The sequence below is a fragment of the Anomaloglossus baeobatrachus genome, chromosome 7 (genome assembly GCF_048569485.1).
Source record: "Anomaloglossus baeobatrachus isolate aAnoBae1 chromosome 7, aAnoBae1.hap1, whole genome shotgun sequence".
Classification (NCBI taxonomy): Eukaryota; Metazoa; Chordata; class Amphibia; order Anura; family Aromobatidae; genus Anomaloglossus; species Anomaloglossus baeobatrachus.
The window spans coordinates 43,415,405-43,435,768 of NC_134359.1; the positions used below are offsets into that span (position 1 = coordinate 43,415,405).

At 43.6% G+C, this 20,364-nt stretch overlaps 1 protein-coding gene across 1 annotated transcript in view; it reads right to left on the reverse strand.

The window, feature by feature from the left end:
* The window catches only part of ITGB6 (integrin subunit beta 6), a 76,059-nt gene that overhangs the window by 26,202 nt on the left and 29,493 nt on the right, over positions 1-20,364 (reverse strand). Inside the window, exon 9 of the mRNA XM_075318827.1 lies at positions 12,394-12,483. Coding sequence (XP_075174942.1) covers positions 12,394-12,483 — 90 coding nt within the window. The remainder of the gene's footprint in view (positions 1-12,393; positions 12,484-20,364) is intronic.

Genomic DNA, 20,364 nt, shown 5'->3' on the forward strand with positions numbered 1-20,364 from the left:
TATAGTATCTATCTATCTATCATTCATCTATCCATCTCTCTATCTAACTATCATTTATCAATCTCTTCTATCTGTTATTTATCTATTCATCTATCTACAGTATCTATCCATCTATCCATCGATCGATCTTTTATTTATCTCTTATTTATCTATATCCATCTATCTATTATCCATCCATCCATCTATTTTGCTTTCTGGGACACAACATTCAGTTGGTCAGGAATAGTGATGAGCGAAATGTTCGGTGCTCGTAATTGGCATTTTGTTGCTCGGGTGTTCACTACTGGTTTATCGAGTATAATGGAAGTCAATGAGAGCTAAACATTTTTCCAGAAAAAAAATGCTTGAGTTCCCCATGGACTTCCATTATACTTGGTAAACCAGTACCGAGCACCCAAGCATCAAAATGTCCATTACGAGCACCGAACATTTCACTCATCACTAATCAAGAAGTAATAAGGACTGCAGCAAATGTTTTTATTGCATTCCCATAAATTCCTACCCAAGGAATCAAATGCAAACGCACAGATATAGAGAGTCAATTTTTTGAGCCATCAGTATGAAAGTCTCATCTAGACATCTAATAATGTGTGTGATGGTGGAATATGGTGGGTTATGTATAATTTTGTGTAGGTTCGTATTTTAGGCGTGGTGCTCTGTCCATTCTGTGTATTCCTTGTGTGTACATTGTCCTGTTTGCAGGTTAATCACTCCCTGCCGGGATTTTGTCCCTAAGTCTGAGGGAGGGGGGCTTGGGATCCACCTAAATTCTCTGCTTACCTGGGAGATTATTGAGTCTGGCTGAGAAAGACAAGAGAGAAGAAGTAAGATTGATCCCCTGAGGGAGAAGCTGAGGCTCCCTAGAGAGACTGTGAGAAACCCCGATTTCACTAGAAAAGGACTGCTGTAGGTTTGTGACTGATCCCCGGGATATTTATGCTATTAGTCGACTACTTTACCCTCTGTATGTTGGATTATTTTATGGACTCTCTGATTTTCATGGAATAAAGTATCACCCATCTCTCGCTCTGTTGATTGTGTGATCTGGGAGAAAGACCCCGTGACAATGTAGTCTCTACCTACTAGAGGATGTAGCAGGCATTCTGTATGCCACCTGTCCTCCATATTAATAAGACTTGTTCTGTCTCTTTGCTCCCATTGTGCATCTCACTCACTGCTGCCTGACTGGCACTTTTGGGGTCTCTTGGATTACCACATTTGTTCTGGCTTTGCTGTGGCTTGCACATTTGTGTATTGGGGAGATAAGGATGGTACAGAGGCTCCTTGGCTGACCTTAATACTGAAGTTCCTGTGCTCATGGTAGACTTAAAGGTAATCAGGGTCAAGCCTCCAACGTGGCCCTGTCTCCTGTCCTGGCCCTAATGACTATGTCCTCACCACTTCGGGAACAGACTGGGACAGAGATCTCAAGAACCAACCAACAAGGAATGACTAACAGGGGTAAAACAAAACTCATACACACCTAAAACCTGCACCAGGGGATAACCAAAAGTGTATGGGTAAGGGTAAAAAGGGTAGCAGAAATAACTTACAACAATCACCGCAGATAGCAGCAGCAGTAAGAACACATCCTCTCGGCTCCTTAGCTAGCTCCTAACTGAATAGAATAACCAGCAACCTCTCCAGGAAGCAGAGGAATTAAATTCAGGTCGGAAGTGCTCAAATGAAGACAGTTGAGCAAGTCTGCTGCTGCATTAGGGATGGGATTAACCCTTAAATGTCCAAAGGAAAAAAAAGCAACGATTAAATGTCCATGGTCTCAGATGGTAAATGAGAAAGCTAACCCTGAACCTGTCCTAATACACGTGACAATTTGTATGAACAGTACTATGGCCGAAACATTTGCATAGGTTGTAGTTGGCAAATTGTGGTGTCTAAAAATTTGTATGGACGCCATTGTGGGCACGGTGGCATGGTGGCTCAGTGGTTAGCACTGAAGTCTTGTGGTGGCTCAGTTGGTAGCACTGCAGTCTTGCAGCGCTGGAGTCCTGGGTTCAAATCACACCAAGGACACCATCTGCAAGGAGTTTGTATGTTCTCCCTGTGTTTGCGTGCGTTTCCTCTGGGTTCTCCAGTTTCCTCCTACACTCCAAAGACATACTGATAGGGAACTTAGATTGTGAGCCTCAATGGGGACAGTGTTGACATTGTATGTAAAGCACTGTGGAATTAATAGCGCTATATAAGTGAATAAATATTATATTATTATTATTATTATATTTTGCATTAGCATCACTTAGACTGGCACATACAATTAGGGCTGCAGGGATTATCCCCTGACACATATGAATAGGCATTTTTGTGATCCGCACAATTCTTGGCCTATTATGGCTGGGGAGTGTACAAGTCGCCTCTACCTTCCATTTCAGAAGTAAGGCCACACCTCATCTGCAGGGTAATTTGGACGCCTTCTTCTCTCCATAGCTTATTTCCGATTTGTAAAGTCTCATCTCATCAAGTTCCACCTCGTCACATTCCATATTGGTCTGAACAAACCTTATTGTATACAACATATTTCTCCTAAGCCGGAGAAGATTGTCATAATAGGAAGTTTAGGTACGGGAGGAAAACACTCCATGGATTAGACAACATAGAAAGTAAAATTGTTTTCTTTTGGCAGTATCTGTGATGAAGGAATTCAAGTCAAGCTCCGGCACGCTGACCTGGTGGATTACTAAGAATGTAATGCCCCCGAGACTTAGAAACCACCAGAGCTTATAGTTATCTCCGGTAGATCCACAACTCAACAAAGTCATGCAGGAATTTTAGCTATGATATTATCTCATATACTAGTATTTGTTATCAAAAACAGAATATAACAGACAGTATATAGCTGAGGCCCCATTATATTAGGTCACCTCTGCACCTGCTGAAGAAGAAGAACAAGATGCCGCTCAATACAGAAAAGACTAAAGAAACATTCAAGGGGTTCAGTTACTGAGAAGATCAAACACCAAAATTGAGGAGAAATGCGTTGGTGTGGTCATGGATTACATGCTAGTGTAGGACGAGTGGTGGTGGTCATGACCAAGAAAAAGGGAAGGCAAAGTATGCAGCCTCCTAAGGCACATATGAATAATGTTCAGCTTTGAACACCCACTCCTTTTAGCGTCTTCCCTGGAGCATGATTTAGTGATGTTCATGATTAAGGGTGATTCTTTTCACCTGAAATGCGTAGGAGTGGTTTTGTTCTGGATCAAACACCAGAATGGAGGAGAAATGCGTTGGTGTGGCCATGGACTACATGCTAGTGTCGGACGAGTGGTGATGGTCATGACCAAGAAAAAGGGAAGGCAAAGTATGCAGCCACCTAAGGCACATATGTATAATGTTCAGCTCACCGTGTGTACACCCACTCCTTTTAGCGTCTTCCCTGGAGCATGATTTAGTGATGTTCATGATTAAGGGTGATTCTTTTCACCTGAAAGGCGTAGGGCTGGTCATGCTATCTGTTTTGCCTGCATGTTAAAATAAACCTGAAGTCTTTACCCGAAGAGCTGGATTTTCTTGTTCTCCTAAGGCACACTTATAAAAAGTATACTCCAAAAAGGGCTATCCTCTCAAATATGGAAAAAAAAAATTTCATACAAAGTTTTGCTCAAAACTAGCCGAGTGTCATGGTGTGTCAGATGCCGAGTGTCAGATGCTGACACTCCACATTATGGTTTCTCTGGTGTTTCTGAGTTACACAGATAGACTCAAGCGTGTGCTCATTAATGGTAAGGTTAGCAAGAGTTAACTTCTGCTAGCCTGCTGGTTACCTCTGGGATCAAATGTTATTGGAAAACTATGATAGATACTCCCCGCCTATTTAAGATGGTGGAATCTGTTTTCCCATGCCCACTATAGCTTTGCTGTTGCTGTCGTGTCCCAGTCCTGCTGGTGATTGTATTGCGTTGTGCCTGGAGTTGTTGTGGAATCCTCTTGTAGTGTTCTAGTCCTGCTGGTGATTGTATTGCGTTGTGCCTGGAGTTGTTGTGGAATCCTCTCATCGTCTTGTTGTGTCCTCTCTGCTCTAATTTTCCTCCTTACCTCTTATTGTCTTATACCTCTGTGTGAACATGCTGTGAGATAGAGTTTTGGTTTCCCCAGTTTGTCTATCTCTGTTGGTTTTATCACACTCCTGTCCTGGCACGCCCCGGGGTGGAGGGGGTATAAGATTAGGGCTGATCAGGAGCAGGTTCAGGTTGACGGCTCAGACATCCTCACCATAAGAGGTAACTCTGAGATGAGGGATAGCTAGAATCCCCCTAGTCTAGGAGCCCCGGACCCCTGCTCTCCCTATTCACGATGACTGGCTTCAGTTTTACGCTCTCTAAAGCAGGCTTCACACATTGGAGTTTCATACTCCATGATTTCTTGGCCAATCATGGTCTCCTGAACTGAACTCTACAGTCTGATATATACGTATGAGGCTGTTGAATTCCGGTCGAGAGATCTGCAGCCGTCCAGAATTCACAGTCATCACGCGGACCGGACAATGAAAATTGTACCTGTGAAGCCGACCTTAGACAATAAATAATAAATATATTTGAATGTTTGTTTTTAGATGTTGCAGTTAGATTTTTTTAATCTTTCCTAGCTGTATTGGAGAAATATCAATAAAGTAGAATAGTATGTCTAAAGTGATGGAACATAACTGCTCCTCCAAACACCAGGGAGTAACAGGTGAGCTGCATATAGACCCTAATTTGTATAGACTGCCTTATCTAAGACTTCAGCAATACAACTAAGCTGTCAATAACTCATCTACACTGTAATTATAATGAGATGGCTCTGCTCATAATGTCCAAGTGCATACAGTAAAGCTGACAAGTGAGCTGCAGAAAACAGGAAGTGTTAGCCTATTGTGGCTGCTCTAGTGCCAGTGTAAAAACGGTATTATTTTGGCATTTGTTTTGTCTCATTATTCTTTTAAGTCCTTTCCTTCTGTCCTGTCCTTTTATGTAAGGCTGGCAGCTTTTCAGTCTTAGTGTGATGACTGTCACAAGGTGGCGCTAGACACACATATACAGTAAATGGAGATGTAGTCAGACAAGCCGAGATCATAAACCAGGAGGGCACGACAGTACACGGGGGCAGACAAAGGCGAGGTCAAGATACAAGCCAAAGGTCAGGATTCCAGGAGAGTACGTACAAAATATAGGGAGCAGGCGGGGACGTGGTCAGGAGGAAGTCCGAGGTCAGAAGCCGGGAAGTGACAACAGAATCAGGGCAGGAAAGGCAGAGACGGACTAGAGAACACTGAGAACCACAGGAGCCAACAGGACAACTGTAAACAGGAAGTACGACTGGCGGTGTCCTGAGCTAACACGCTCCCTAATGAAGCAGAGCAATCACCGGGAACAAGAAGCATCTGTGAGAGCACCTCCTGGGACAGCGTGGAACCCAGTGCTGTAAAACAACCAGCAGAGCATTCATCCTGCAAAAGGCTCTACAACATATGTAAATATATACCAGCTCTGAAGGAGAGCAAAGCAAAACAATACAGAATGTGCTGCACATAGGAATCATGACACTTAGCTTTTTGCATTGAGTGTTGTAAATGAGCAAGGCTCTGAGTTTAGCCCTTTACTGACAGTTCTTGCTGAACAACAAGGTTTGCTATTTTCACTTTGTTTTCTGTAGCAAAATTTGTATCTTAGACTTTATGTTACAACTGTATCATGCAACCCAACCTTTCATAGCTCCTATCAACCCCACCTAAATACAAGGAAGTGTCTTCAATACATGTCATGCCGGATAGTGTGGATGACGTAGGACGTGTCATGCACCCAGTCTTCAGAAGGAGGACAAAGATGGCCGAAAGAGGAGGCGCCGGTAACGGAGAACGGAGACACCCATCCGACCAGTCTCTACCGCCCCGCCCCTTAGGTGAATATTATAAAGTGATTTTTACGTTCTACACAGCGGCCTGGGCTCTTATATACAGCATGCTAGAATACCGTATATAAGAAGTCACTGGTGGTGGCTGCAGCTTATAGTCACCAAATCTGGTGACAGGTTCCCTTTAAGGGAGGATTTGTGTATTGCCATATAGATTGGCATGTCCTAAATTGCAGTAAGACCGGACAGTTTGTGAATGGGCCCAGATGTCTCCCATTGGACATCAACTTGCCAAAACGTTTAATCTATCCATCAATAAGATCGGTCAGTGGTTTCTGGTTCTATCGCCCCTCCCCCACCCAATATTAAATTTAATATGCATTCTCAACAGAAGGTTTGCAAGATGTAGGGAACAGTGCGACTTCTTCAGGGGCAAATGAAAAGGTTTTGGTACCGTGTTCTTCATCGATAAACACAAACGGAAAAGGGTCCCGCTGCAAATCATTCAGTTTTTTTTGGGTCACAATGTAACAGAGGGGTAGATATTGGTGAGAAGCTCTCCGGCTCAATTCACTAGTGCTTACACATTACAGGGTGTCAGCCCAGAATGAGACGATCTGCCCCCCACTGATCCCATTATGCCACTTGAGGTCACCAGTAGTCGTCTCAAAGTCAAACGCACATGTATTTAATCAGGTACGATTGTCTCTTTTTTGCTAAATCGGCGGGAGCGTGTCGGCATCTCGCCATGACTTATACTCACTACATATATAATCATTGTTCACTACACAATATATATTTTTAAAAAGAAGTTGTGTAAACAAAAATAAATTGAAAAATTGGCAGATTTAACAAGCTGCAGCTCTTCGGCAAATTGCTAAGAAATTAGGAATATATTTTTTAATATTGTAGGTTTTTCCTAATACTATTGGGGGATCCCGGGGCTCTACATCTTATCTTCGATATTTCATTGATACATTCCCTTTATATAATCTACTAGCTGTAGTACTCGGGCGTTGCCTGGGATAGTAAAGGCCGCTTTACACGCTACGATTTATTTGACAATCTCTTAAACGATGTGACACGTCCAGATCGTTGTTACGATTTGCCGAGATCGCACATAGGTCGTTTTGTAGTGGTCACACGTACACATCTCACCAGCGACGCAACAATGATCAGCGATATATTGCTTGACCAAGGTGGTCGTTTGGATGTTGTTCGTCGTTGACAGGGTGTCAAACGTACCAATATGTCTGCTGTGATCCAAACGATGAACAATATTTTGAAACTGAACGACATGTCAATGATCAACGATTTTCAACCTATTTGCGATCGTTCGCAGGCGCACGTAGGTGTCACACGCAACGACATCGCTAACGATGACGGATGTGCGTCACGGAATCCGTGACCCCGACGACATATCGTCAGATAAATCATAGCGTGTAACGCCGCCTTAACTGTCTCTGTCTCTCTCCCAGTCTCTGTCTGTCTGTCTCGCTGTCTCTTTCCCTGTCTCTGTGTGTCTGTCTGTGTCTATCTCTCTGTCTGTCTCTGTATCAGTCTCTCTGTCTCTCTCTATCTCTGTGTCTGTCTGTGTGTGTATGTCTGTGTCTCTCTACCTCTGTCTGTCTCTATCTCTTTCCTGTCTGTCTCTTTGCCCGTCTGTCTCTTTGCCCGTCTGTCTCTTTGCCCGTCTGTCTCTTTGCCCGTCTGTCTCTTTGCCCGTCTGTCTCTTTTGCACGTCTGTCGTTTTCCCTGTCTGCCTGTCTGTCTGTCTCTTTCCTCGTCTGTCTCTTTCTCCGTCTGTCTCTTTCCCCATCTGTCTCTTTCCCCATCTGTCTCTTTCCCCATCTGTCTCTTTCCCCATCTGTCTCTGTCCCCATCTGTCTCTGTCTGTCTCTCTGTCTGTCTCTCTCTTTCCCTGTCTGTCTGTACCTGTCTCTTTCCCTGTCTGTGTCTGTCTGCCTTTGTCTCTTTGTCTGTCTGTCTGTCTCTCTATCCGTCTCCCCACCGATATCAAATTACCTCTCACATAAGCTTGCTATACTATGAATGTCTTTCGTTCCTATAGCAACCAATCAGAGCTGCTAATAATAACCTGTGGCTTCCAGCTCCATTGACTCTAATGGAGGCATGAATTTTGGAGAGTAACTGTAAAGCGTGGGGTTAAATTTTCCGGTCAAAACATAGTCTATGACGTTCCTGAGTCACATGAGGCGTCTGTGCAAAATTTCGTAATTGTAAATGCGACGGTGTGGATTCCTTTAGCGAACATACACACATACACTCAGCTTTATATATCAGATTTCCCTGGTCTGAGGAATCCACATGATGCACTAAGTTAACAGCACCCCGCCCCCCCTCATGTGTTCAGTACGTTATAACAAACTGCAGTTCTTCAGCAAATTGCTAAGAAATTAGGAATATATTTCTTAATATTGTAGGTTTTTCCTAATACTATTGCAGGATCCCGGGGCTCTACAACCAAAGTAATTTAATGAAGTCCTCTAAAAGCGACTCCTACCGCTCTGACACTTGGTATTGGAGACGCACTCCGCAGACTAATGTCCCTTCTTCTTCTCTTTCACATGCGACTTTCTTTTGCATTGCTAAATTCAATTTCCCCTCTGCCCGGCTTCATACTGACTTAACAGCATTATAATAGTCTTAGTCATGGCCAGCTTTATTTTGTAAGTCTGGGCCATTAACCAGCTGCTGCAGATAAAATAGTGTGTCATATTATACAGCCATTAATGTCAAATGTGATTACATAGCCAAGATAGGAAGGAGAGAGGGCTGGTGGCTAATGCACGCCTGTAAAGCAGAAGGCTTGAGTTCATTACTAACGCTGCATGATTCAACATATCCATATTGGTTTTGCCACTGTAGCACTTAAACAGAAAAGCGATTTGTATCATCTGGATCCACATGAAACCAAATAGTCCAATAATGGAGTTTTTAACCCAGTTTTCACCAAAGTGATGAGCATAGCAATGCGCGGGATAAGGGAATAGCTCTCATACCATAAGCAGGAGACGCCACATTTGTCAGGTATTATCCTATTTTATCTTTTCATGTATCCTTTGAGATAACATTTATAGCTTATATTAGTGCTGTGGAAGCGCTTAGAGAGTCAGGAAAGCAATGTGTCCAATTTTAAGGATATGTTCACAATGCAAAAAAAAAATAGTCATCCACAAAAACTTTTAAAGGGGACCCGATCTCTGATACGTGCATTTTAGAGTTTACTGTGAACACAGCCTTATTGTGTTCATTTATAAATGGAAATACATACAGTTATATGAAAAAGTTTGGGCACCCCTATTAACGTTAACCTTTTTTCTTTATAACAATTTGGGTTTTTGCAACAGCTATTTCAGTTTCATATATCTAATAACTGATGGACTGAGTAATATTTCTGGATTGAAATGAGGTTTATTGTACTAACAGAAAATGTGCAATCTGCATTTAAACAAAATTTGAACGGTGCAAAAGTATGGGCACCCTTATCAATTTCTTGATTTGAACACTCCTAACTACTTTTTACTGACTTACTGAAGCACTAAATTGGTTTTGTAACCTCATTGAGCTTTGAACTTCATAGGCAGGTGTATCCAATCATGAGAAAAGGTATTTAAGGTGGCCACTTGTAAGTTGTTCTCCTATTTGAATCTCCTATGAAGAGTGGCATTATGGGCTCCTCAAAACAACTCTCAAATGATCTGAAAACAAAGATTATTCAACATAGTTGTTCAGGGGAAGGATACAAAAAGTTGTCTCAGAGATTTAAACTGTCAGTTTCCACTGTGAGGAACATAGTAAGGAAATGGAAGAACACGGGTATAGTTCTTGTTAAGCCCAGAAGTGGCAGGCCAAGAAAAATATTAGAAAAGCAGAGAAGAAGAATGGTGAGAACAGTCAAGGACAATCCACAGACCACCTCCAAAGACCTGCAGCATCATCTTGCTGCAGATGGTGTCAATGTGCATCGGTCAACAATACAGCGCACGTTGCACAAGGAGAAGCTGTATGGGAGAATGATGCGAAAGAAGACGTTTCTGCAAACACGCCACAAACAGAGTCGCCTGAGGTATGCAAAAGCACATTTGGACAAGCCAGTTACATTTTGGAAGAAGGTCCTGTGGACTGATGAAACTAAGATTGAGTTGTTTGGTCATACAAAAAGGCGTTATGCCTGGAGGCAAAAAAACACGGCATTCCAAGAAAAGCACTTGCTACCCACAGTAAAATTTGGTGGAGGTTCCATCATGCTTTGGGGCTGTGTGGCCAATGCCGGCATCGGGAATCTTGTTAAAATTGAAGGTCGCATGGATTCAACTCAGTATCAGCAGATTCTTGACAATAATGTGCAAGAATCAGTGACGAAGTTGAAGTTACGCAGGGGATGGATATTTCAGCAAGACAATGATCCAAAACACCGCTCCAAATCCACTCAGGCATTCATGCAGAGGAACAATTACAATGTTCTGGAATGGCCATCCCAGTCCCCAGACCTGAATATCATTGAAAATCTGTGGGATGATTTGAAGCGGCTGTCCATGCTCGGCGACCATCAAACTTAACTGAACTGGAATTGTTTTGTAAACAGGAATGGTGAAATCTACCTTCATCCAGGAACTCATTAAAAGCTACAGGAAGCGACTAGAGCCTGTGATTTTTGCAAAAGGAGGATCTACAAAATATTAATGTCACTTTTATGTTGAGGTGCCCATACTTTTGCACTGGTCAAATTTTGTTTAAATGCGGATTGCACATATTCTGTTAGTACAATAAACCTCATTTCAATCCAGAAATATTACTCAGTCCATCAGTTATTAGAGATATGAAACTGAAATAGCTGCTGCAAAAACCCAAACTGTTATAAAGAAAAAAGGTTAACATTAATAGGGGTGCCCAAACTTTTTCATATGACTGTAGGTTTCTGTGTCATCCATGCTATTTCAATGTTTCCTTACATTACAGTAGGAAGAATAACTAATAGCTAACAGTAAAAAAAAAGCATAAAATGAATTATAACTCCATTTTAATGCGATATTGTCCGCTCGCCTGAACTGGCTATCTTACTAAATACCTTTGAGGCCATGTTCACACGGTCAGTATTTGTTCAGTATTTTACATCAGTATTGATAAGCAGAAGTAACTGACAATTCAGAAGTGGTGCACATCTTTCTATTATACTTTTCCTCTGATTGTTCCACTTTTTGCTTACAAATACTGATGTAAAATACTGAACATGTGAAAGTGGTCTTATCAAAAACACTTTCTTATAACCCTGCTTTGCGCCATTCTTGGCGTATCCCTTCACTCTATCCAATCAGCTATTGTATAGGGGCACACCCCTTTGACGCCACCTTTTCCATGTAGTCATAAATACACAGGAGGAATAGAAGAATGGCACAATGCAAAGTTACGATGCTCCAAAATTGTTCTTTTGTAAAAAGTAATCTTGTGATCACATCACAGCTGCGGAGGAAAGGGAGGGAGCCCTTTCTCCCCATCTCCTCCGCTGTCTGTCTCTGCGTATATCGCACTGCACTCGGATGACATGCAAGTGCAGTGCGATGTTTCACGTGCTTCCATAGACTTGTATGGGGGTGCGTGAGCCGAGAATCGCTGCCAAACGCAGCATGCTGCGATTCATTCCGCGTGCAGCTATGGCATGAGAAATCAATTGCAGATGGCCACTTCCCCATAGTTTTGCACTGGTGCGAGTGCAATCCAATTGTTTTATCGGATTGCACTCGTCTGTGCAAAATGCAACTGGAAGCGAGGCCTAAAGGGTGCTTTACACGCTGCGACATCGCTAACGATATATCGTTGGGGTCACGTCGTTAGTGACGCACATCCGGCGCCGTTAGCGACATTGCAGCGTGTGACACCAAGGAGCAACGATCGCAAAATCGTTCAAAAAAGGTGATCGTTGACACATCGCTCTTTTCCTTATTATCGCTGCTGCTGGTACGATGTTGTTCGTCGTTCCTGCGGCAGCATATATCGCTATGTGTGACACCGCAGGAACGACGAACATCTCCTTACCTGCGTCTACCGGCAATGAGGAAGGAAGGAGGTGGGCGGCATGTTCCGCCCGCTCATCTCCGCCCCTCCTCTGCTATTGGGTGGCCGCTTAGTGACGCCGCTATGACGTCGAACGCACCTCCCCCTTGAAGGAGGGATTGTTCGGCGGTCACAGCGACGTCGCTGACAAGTTATGTTCGTGTGACGCTGCCGTAGCGATAATGAGCACCAAATGTCGCACGAACGACGGGGGCGGGTGCTATCGCTAGCAATGTCGCTGCGTGTAAAGCACCCTTAAGACTGAGCATCCTACACAGCTTTCTGCTTGTCAAGCTAAGGATGGGAGTTTAGGGTAAGTCAAGGGTCCACAGGCACCTGATATCAGCCATGAAGATGTGTTTCATACTTATCAATCATGAAATATAAATCCATTTCCCCCCAAATTATCATGTAACTTAATAAGAATAGCCATATAATATGTTATCATTATAAAGTAATATTAAATCTTACTTTGTATGCTGATAAAATCAATTGTAATACATTTCCCGAGTCTTTGTTCAGTAGTCCTACAGTGGCCCCGGGTATGAGTTTGGCATATTTCTGTAATAAGGAAGGAAAAATCAGTATACTACATTTATTCTAAAGTGAAATAAACCCTTGATAAACACAGTACAAACAGATTATAACATAAACAGTTTATTGATAACTAACAATCCTCATCATTTCACATTTTCATCATGTAAGCCAAATCAGCAGACGTTTTAATTCAGATCACATTTCTTTATACTCTTACTAAATCTAACCAGTTATTACCGTATGTAATGTATTAATAGTAGGCTATCGATACCTTTGCATTTTTAGTGCTATATTAAATAGACATTTTCTGCAGTTAGTTTCTGTTTTTCTTTTGCAGCTTGCATATATTACAATACCCTGCAAGCTGCTTGATTCTGTTCAGTCCCATTCTCGACGGCCAGGTATCCAAGTCTTCAGCCCCTCTCTCTGCTTTCCTGAATGCTCAGCTAAGTTGAAATCTGGTTTGATTTGAGCATAGGATTGATAGTTTCTGTGTTTCTTTTGCAGCTTGCGTATATTACAATACCTTGCAAGCTGCTTAATTCTGTTCAGTCCCAATCTCGACGAGCCGGACAGCTAAGTCTTCTGCCCCTCTCTCTGTTTTCTTGAATGCTCATCTAAGTTGAAATATTTTTTTGATTTGAGCACAGAGAAAATCGCAAGACTTGGCCAACTAAGAAAAAATGGTAGTCGGGATTGATCGTTTCTGTTTTTCTTTTGCAGCTTGCATATATTACAATACCCTGCAAGCTGCTTGATTCTGTTCAGTCTCAATCTCGACAACCAAATACCTAAAGCTGGGTTCACACATAGCGACAACGACATCGCTGTTACGTCACCATTTTCTGTGACGTAACAGCGACCTTGTAAGTCGCTGTTATGATCGCTGCTTAGCTGTCAAACACAGCGACGCAGCAGCGATCATAACGTCGCTACATGTGCAGAGAGCAGGGAGCCGCACACACTGCTTAGCGCTGGCTCCTTGCTCTCCTAGCTACAGTACACATCGGGTTAATTAACCCGATGTGTACTGCAGCTACATGTCACAGTGCAGAGAGCAGGGAGCCGCGCACACTGCTTAGCGCTGGCTCCTTGCTCTCCCAGCTACAGTACACATCGGGTTAATTACCCGATGCGTACTGCAGCTACATGTGCACAGAGCAGGAGCCGGCACTAGCAGCAAGAGCGGCGGAGGCTGGTAACGAAGGTAAATATCGGGTAACCAGGGAAAGGTCTTCCCTTGGTTACCCGATGTTTACAGTGGTTACAGCTTTCCGCAGCTGCCAGACGCCGGCTCCTGCTCCCTGCTCGCTTCATTTCGTCGCTCTCTCGCTGTCACACACAGTGATGTGTGCTTCACAGCGGGAGAGCGACGACGAAAAAATGAAGCAGGACATTCAACAACGAGCAATGACCTCACAGCAGAGGCCAGCTCGTTGCTGGATGTCACACACAGCGACAGCGACGGGACGTCGCTGCAACGTCACAGAAAATGGTGACGTAGCAGCGACGTCGTTGTCGTCGTCGCTGTGTGTGACACCACCTTAAGTCTTCAGACCCTCTCTCTATTCTCCTGAATGCTCATTTAAGTTGAATTCTGGTTTGATTTGAGAACAGAGATAGTCTGAAGACTGAGCCAACAAAGAGAAGATGGCAGTAGAGATTGACATTGAACAGCATCGTGCAGCTTGCAGTGTAACAGATATAAGCTGCAGAAGAAAAACGGTTAAATGCATGCAAAGGGGTCCAAAGCTTTTAAGACGTTACTCAATTGACTGTGCAGAAGCGCTCAGCTTCTTCATGAAGGAGTGCACAGCAGTGTCAATAGAAAGTCTACGAGTCTTCTACATGCTGAAGTAAGTGTTTTTCACACTTAATTTTAATGGGGGCTTTACACGTTGCGATATCGCTACCGATATATCGTCGGGGTCACGTCGTTAGTGACACACATCCGGCGCCAGTAGCGACATCGCAACGTGTAAATCCTAGGTGCGACGATGAACGATCACAGAAGCGTACAATATCACTGATCTGTGTAACGTCATTCATTTCCATAATGTTGGTTCGACCGCAGGTGCGATGTTGTTTGTCATTCCTGCAGCTCCACACATCGCTGTGTGTAAACCCACAGGAGCCACAAACATCTCCTTACCTGCGTCCCGACGGCAATGCGGAAGGAAGGAGGTGGGCGGGATGTTATGTCCCGCTCATCTCCACCCCTCCGCTTCTAATGGCCGGCCGATTAGTGACGCCGCGGTGACGTCGCTGTGACGCCGAACGCACCTCCCCCTTAGAGGAGGAATTGTTCGGCGGTCACAGCGATGTCGGCGACCAAGTATGTGCGTGTGACGCTGCCGTAGCGATAATGTTCGCTACAGCAGCAATCACCACATATCTCATGTGCGACGGGGGCGGGTGCTATCGCGCTGGATATCCTAGCAATTGCTAGCGATGTCGCAACGTGTAAAGCCCGCTTAAGGGTCACCACTGATCTACAGGACGCTTAAAAGTCTATGAGACGCCTAAAAAAAAACTGTTGAAAGTTTAATTAAGCTTGAAGTATCTCCATGATCGAGAAGTTGTCCTAAACCCAGTGAATATTATATTTCATAAAGTCGTACAATGGAGTCAAACAAGTACGCTTCGTGATCCGGTCCCTGGGCTTTCTCTTTCCCTGAGTTACAACGGTTTGTGAGTAAAGAAATATCATGTGACGATCTCTTAAGCAATACCTGAGAATTTCTTTCTGCCAACATTCTTTGAATATTCTCCCAACGACACTGTTACTGTTTAACTTGGAGCCCTGCCTGAAGTTATTTCCAAGCTACACTGAAAATACAAATATTTTCTAATATTTCAATGTGTGTCATCTGCATGGGCTGTCCGCATAGTGATAGCTGGAGATAAAATGGATCAGGTTTCTATTCGAGAACTTCTCTAAGATAAAGCACCTTGCATTTCGACAAATGGAGTCATATTTTAGTTTTTAGGAACAGCCTGGTTAATTCTTAGCAAGTGCTTAGAAAATTAAGATTTAAGAAAAGGACATTACAGCACCTATAGTGCTGGCAGAATGCAGATGAAGAGATGAAGATGAACAGGTTACAGATCATGAGGATTGGAACAGTTTCTGGATATATTAGACTGGTATATGCCAGGGTTGCCAACTTGGTTATTTTTTTTTTTTTTTTTTTAAGACAGGTAACATTATTTATTTTTTGCCACCACTTATGTACTGTTATACATAGAGGCAAAAAAGCCTCTGAATAAAATCATTGTGCAAATCAGAAATGTTTTGAATTTTTTTGCCTCGAATTAGCTTAACTTGATTAATAAATCGAACCCTGAATTCAAATTTGCCTTGAATATTCTTGTAGGAGTATCTCTATCTGTAATATAGGCTGGATGTGATCTCTCATAAATCATCCTGATTTCTCTCTTGTAGGAGTATCTCTCCCAGTAATATAGGCTGGAAGTGATCGCTCATAAATCATTCTGATTTCTCTCTTGTGAGGCTATCTCTCCCGGTAAAATAAAGGCTGGAAGTGATCGCTCATAAATCATCCTGATTTTTCTCTTGTAGGAAAATCTCTCCCAGTAATACAGGCTGGATGTGATCTCTCATAAATCATTCTGATTTCTTTCTTGTAGGAAAATCTCTCCCAGTGATCTAGCCTATATGTGATCTCTCATAAATCATTCTGATTTCTCTCTTGTAGGAGAACCTCTCCCACCAATATAAGCTTGAAGTGATCTCTCATAAATCATTTTGATTTCTTTCTTGTAGGAGTATCTCTCCCAGTAATATAGGCTAGATTTGATCTCTCATAAATCCTTCTGATTTCTCTCTTGTAGGAGAATCCCAGCAATATAGGTTGGATGTGATCTCTCATAAATCATTCTGATTTCTCTCTTGTAGGAGTATCTCTCCCAGTCATATAGGCTGGATGTGATCTCTCATTAGTCATTCTGATTTCTCTCTTGTAGGAGAACCTCTCCCAGTCATATAGGCTGGATGTGATCTCTCATTAGTCATTCTGATTTCTATCTTGTAAGAGAACCTCTTCCAGCAAAATAGGCTTGAAGTGATCTCTCATAAATCATTTTGATTTCTTTCTTGTAGGAGTATCTCTCCCAGTAATATAGGCTGGATATAATCTCTCATAAATCATTCTGATTTTTCTCTTGTAGGAGAATCTCTCCCAGTAATATAGGCTGGATGTGATCTCTTAAAAATCAGCGCAATTCCAAACCTTTACTTATTGTCTCCATGTAATTTTCTCTTTGTGTATGGCCATGTTTGCTCTGCCCTTTCCGAGACTGTACATGTTTTCCTCACTCTCCACGTTAGATTTGTGTACACACTCTTTCCCGACCCTCTTGCTATCTCTAACATTAACAGAAGGGAGTTGAGGAAGAGCTATCAGAACCAGCAACTCTGACAGATTTGTAACATTTTTGCATAGTACTGAGCTAGACAATGGACTTAGATCCTCTGCAGTAGCAAAATGGTAGATTATTTATAAAATTGCTTAACTGCATTTAGGAGGTAATGAAGAATAAAAAAAAAAGTGTGCTGGTGTATATAGCCTTTAAATCACTAACAGAAATGTTTTACTGATTCTTTTCCTGCTCAGGTCCACCTGCTCTATAGCATATGTTCACGGTGAACAGTTCCCCTTGGAAGTATGTTCATATGTGCCCCACTAATTTCACAAGCCAAGAATATATCCGACAGGGTACCCTACGTAGACCCATACAGTGGCACATATATTGCCATATAGCGGCTTGAACACAGCTTAATGGGAGATAAAACATCTGTTCAATTGAATACGAGGTCTGAGATTGTTTGTATTTTCCCTCTGCTTTATTCTGCACAACACAACCCATCTCTACTGATTACACAGGCACAGGAAATATTGCTCATTATGTTCTCATTTCAGCTTAGACCCAGCTCATCCCTGGGAAGAAACACCATTAATCAAAGGCTAATGCAATTCTCCATATTAAATCACTGTGTAGGCTAGATGCACCCGAGCAGCACAAGAAGCACAGAACTGCAGCCATCCCCGCAGAATGCCAAATGTACAGATAACAGAAATCTACATTGTTTACCATTACAATGAAAGCCGATTCTAAAATCTGGACCTTTTTTGTTACATACCTGATGATTGTTTACAAAAAATAAATATTTAGCATTTTTTTTAAAAAGGAACAGTGGTAAAATTGCAGATATTTTAAGGATGTGCTTCACCCCCAGATACCTTTCACCCATCTACATGTTAGGTGATAAATGTGTGGCGCCCTGGCAAAACCAGATTGTCACAGAGACTGCGCAAATCTTCCAGGTGCAGGACTCCATCCTCCTTGGCATACCACCAACCCCCACCCAGGTACATAACACCAGCCAGAAAAGCCTAGTCACCCCCCCATGACAATAGGGACACACCAGTGGGCGGAACCAGGCGGATGGGAATACCCACCTAGGGGTCCTGAGGTGTGATGGGAGGGAACAAGTCAGTCAGTGGAGTAAAGTTGAAGTGAGATGGAGTGTGGAGTGACAGCGGAGTCAAGGGTTGGGGCTCTTGGACTACCTGACTAGGTGGCAGACGGCAAGCAGGACCACAGGCGACAGAGATCCAGTCACGGGAGACCTTAAGTGGACCAGGGCAGGGTTGTAGCCCGCTGGTGCAGACAGCAGGAATCCAGTCCGGAGGCCGCACACAGTCGGGGTGCCTGGACCCTAGGGCAAGGAAGGTTTCAATTCCCTTGTCAATTAGCCAACTGGGGACAAGGTTCTATGTCTTGTCCCACCAGCAAGCCCAGAGAGCGAAACGGAAGCCCAACGCGGGGGATAGGGTGTCCGCCAGAACCCACAGAGATCCCAAGAGTCAGATTTCGCGGGCCACAGCTCCCAACATACAAAGTTACTGGGAGTGGACTTCCACCGTTTCAAGCGGAGTTGTCCTGTTGAAGACACAAACACTGAGTGCAGTAGGAAGGGACCCCTGTTTGCTGTACCAGGGTGTGGGACCTGAATACACCCGCCGGAGGCAACTGGTCACTGGCAATTTGGTTTACTACTGGACTCTGTGTGAACTTCTTTGGAACTGTGAGTACACCATTACTGCCTGATCCAGCCCTGCATGACACCCTTCGCAGCACATTACTCCCGTACACCTGGGCCCCGGGACAACACCTCCCCTACCTGTGGAGGGGATACCATCCTGCTGCCCCACTCCATCAGCCCCGGACGTCCCATATCCAGGCAGCGGCGATGCTACTAACCCTCACCGCAACCCATGGGTGGCGTCACTGACAAACTTTTCTCCTGTAAATACACCCTTCCTACAGTTGTGAGGACAGACGGCTGTACGACCCCGAGTCCGGCTGCCACTCGAGACACAGTAACGAACCCGGATCCGAGCATCCCCTTGCAGTGGTCAGGCCCCTGTCCGCAACAAATGCATAATCAATGGGATAGGTTAGAATTGTATGATCACTAGGGGAACATCCACCGATTCAAAAAATGGGGGTCTGAAAGTCCTCAGTGTAAATAGGGGGGTACTGAGCACGTTTAAGTATCATTCTATTCTATGAGAATGAAGTGAGGCTAAATCTGCCAGTCCCATAGATGTTAATAAAGCCATGGTCCAGCATGTAAGACCCCTGTCTTTGGGATAAATTGGGGTCTTGGCAGTCAAGCCCATCACAGTCTCTCCTTGCCTGTGGTAGGACTAACTGCACTTTTATGTACATCTTGTGTGTGCCATTGTGGTGTGAAGCAAGGAAAATAGTGCCACAGGTCTAATTCCTACGGTAGGTGGAGCCACCACATATCGGACCCCCATCCATGATCCAAAGGATTGGAACCAACCTGAACTAGGTCTACCGGATGTCACAGGTGACACAGTGACAGTCATGTGGTTTCTGGCAATAGATGGTCACAGTGTTTGGCTGCAGAAAATGTTCCCTGACTTTCTATTGTTCCTGCTGTCAGTATTCATCCTACTAAGTAGCTTTCCTGCTGGGTTTTCATCTCTTCCCTTTTAGGACCCAGTGGAGCTCAATTTTCGTCCAGTATTCCCTTGTGCTTAAATACTCCCATCTTCCCTGTACTGGTGCTGGTGATATTATTCAGTTCATTGAAGCTCTGGTTGCAAGCAGGTGACTTGTTATCCTCTGTAGTATTGTTGCTGAAAACTTTGCTGAACTTCTACCTGAGTCATCTGTGGATACATAGTTCATGCATTTTCCCCCTGTATGTCCACCTTGTGCCTTCTCTAGTGTTTATTGGGGTTGACTAAAGCTCATCCCACCCATTCCTTATTAGGGTCCAGCACTAGGGATACCTAGGGTCAGGTATCCGACTCGGCGCATAGGTGCGGAACCTACAGTATCTAGGGTGCATTAAATGGAGGAGGCTCCCCCAAAGAACATCCAATGCTGTAAGGGGTATTCCCTTCTTGTACATTTTTTACATCTAAGGCATATCCACAAGGTGTGTGTATATATATATATATATATATATATATATACATATACAGGGTGGTCCAGAAGTAGGTGGGCAGTATGTGTAATAGGATTATGAAGGGGGACTGACTCAGTTGCCCTTAGCAACCAATCAGATTCCACTTTTCATTCTCCACAGACTCTTCGGAAAATGAAAGGTGGAATCTGATTGGTTGCTAAGGGCAACTGAGCCAGTCCCCCTTCATAATCATATTACACATGCTGTCCACCTACTTTTGGACCACCCTGTATATATATATATAAAATGCTGATCCCACTAACTGGACCATCATCTGTCTCGGGAATAAGCCCTACTGTCAGTAGAGATGTGGGTGTAATTCCAATGAATTTTTATCGGACATGACCTAGGGTCCTGTTGTTGAACTGGTGGGA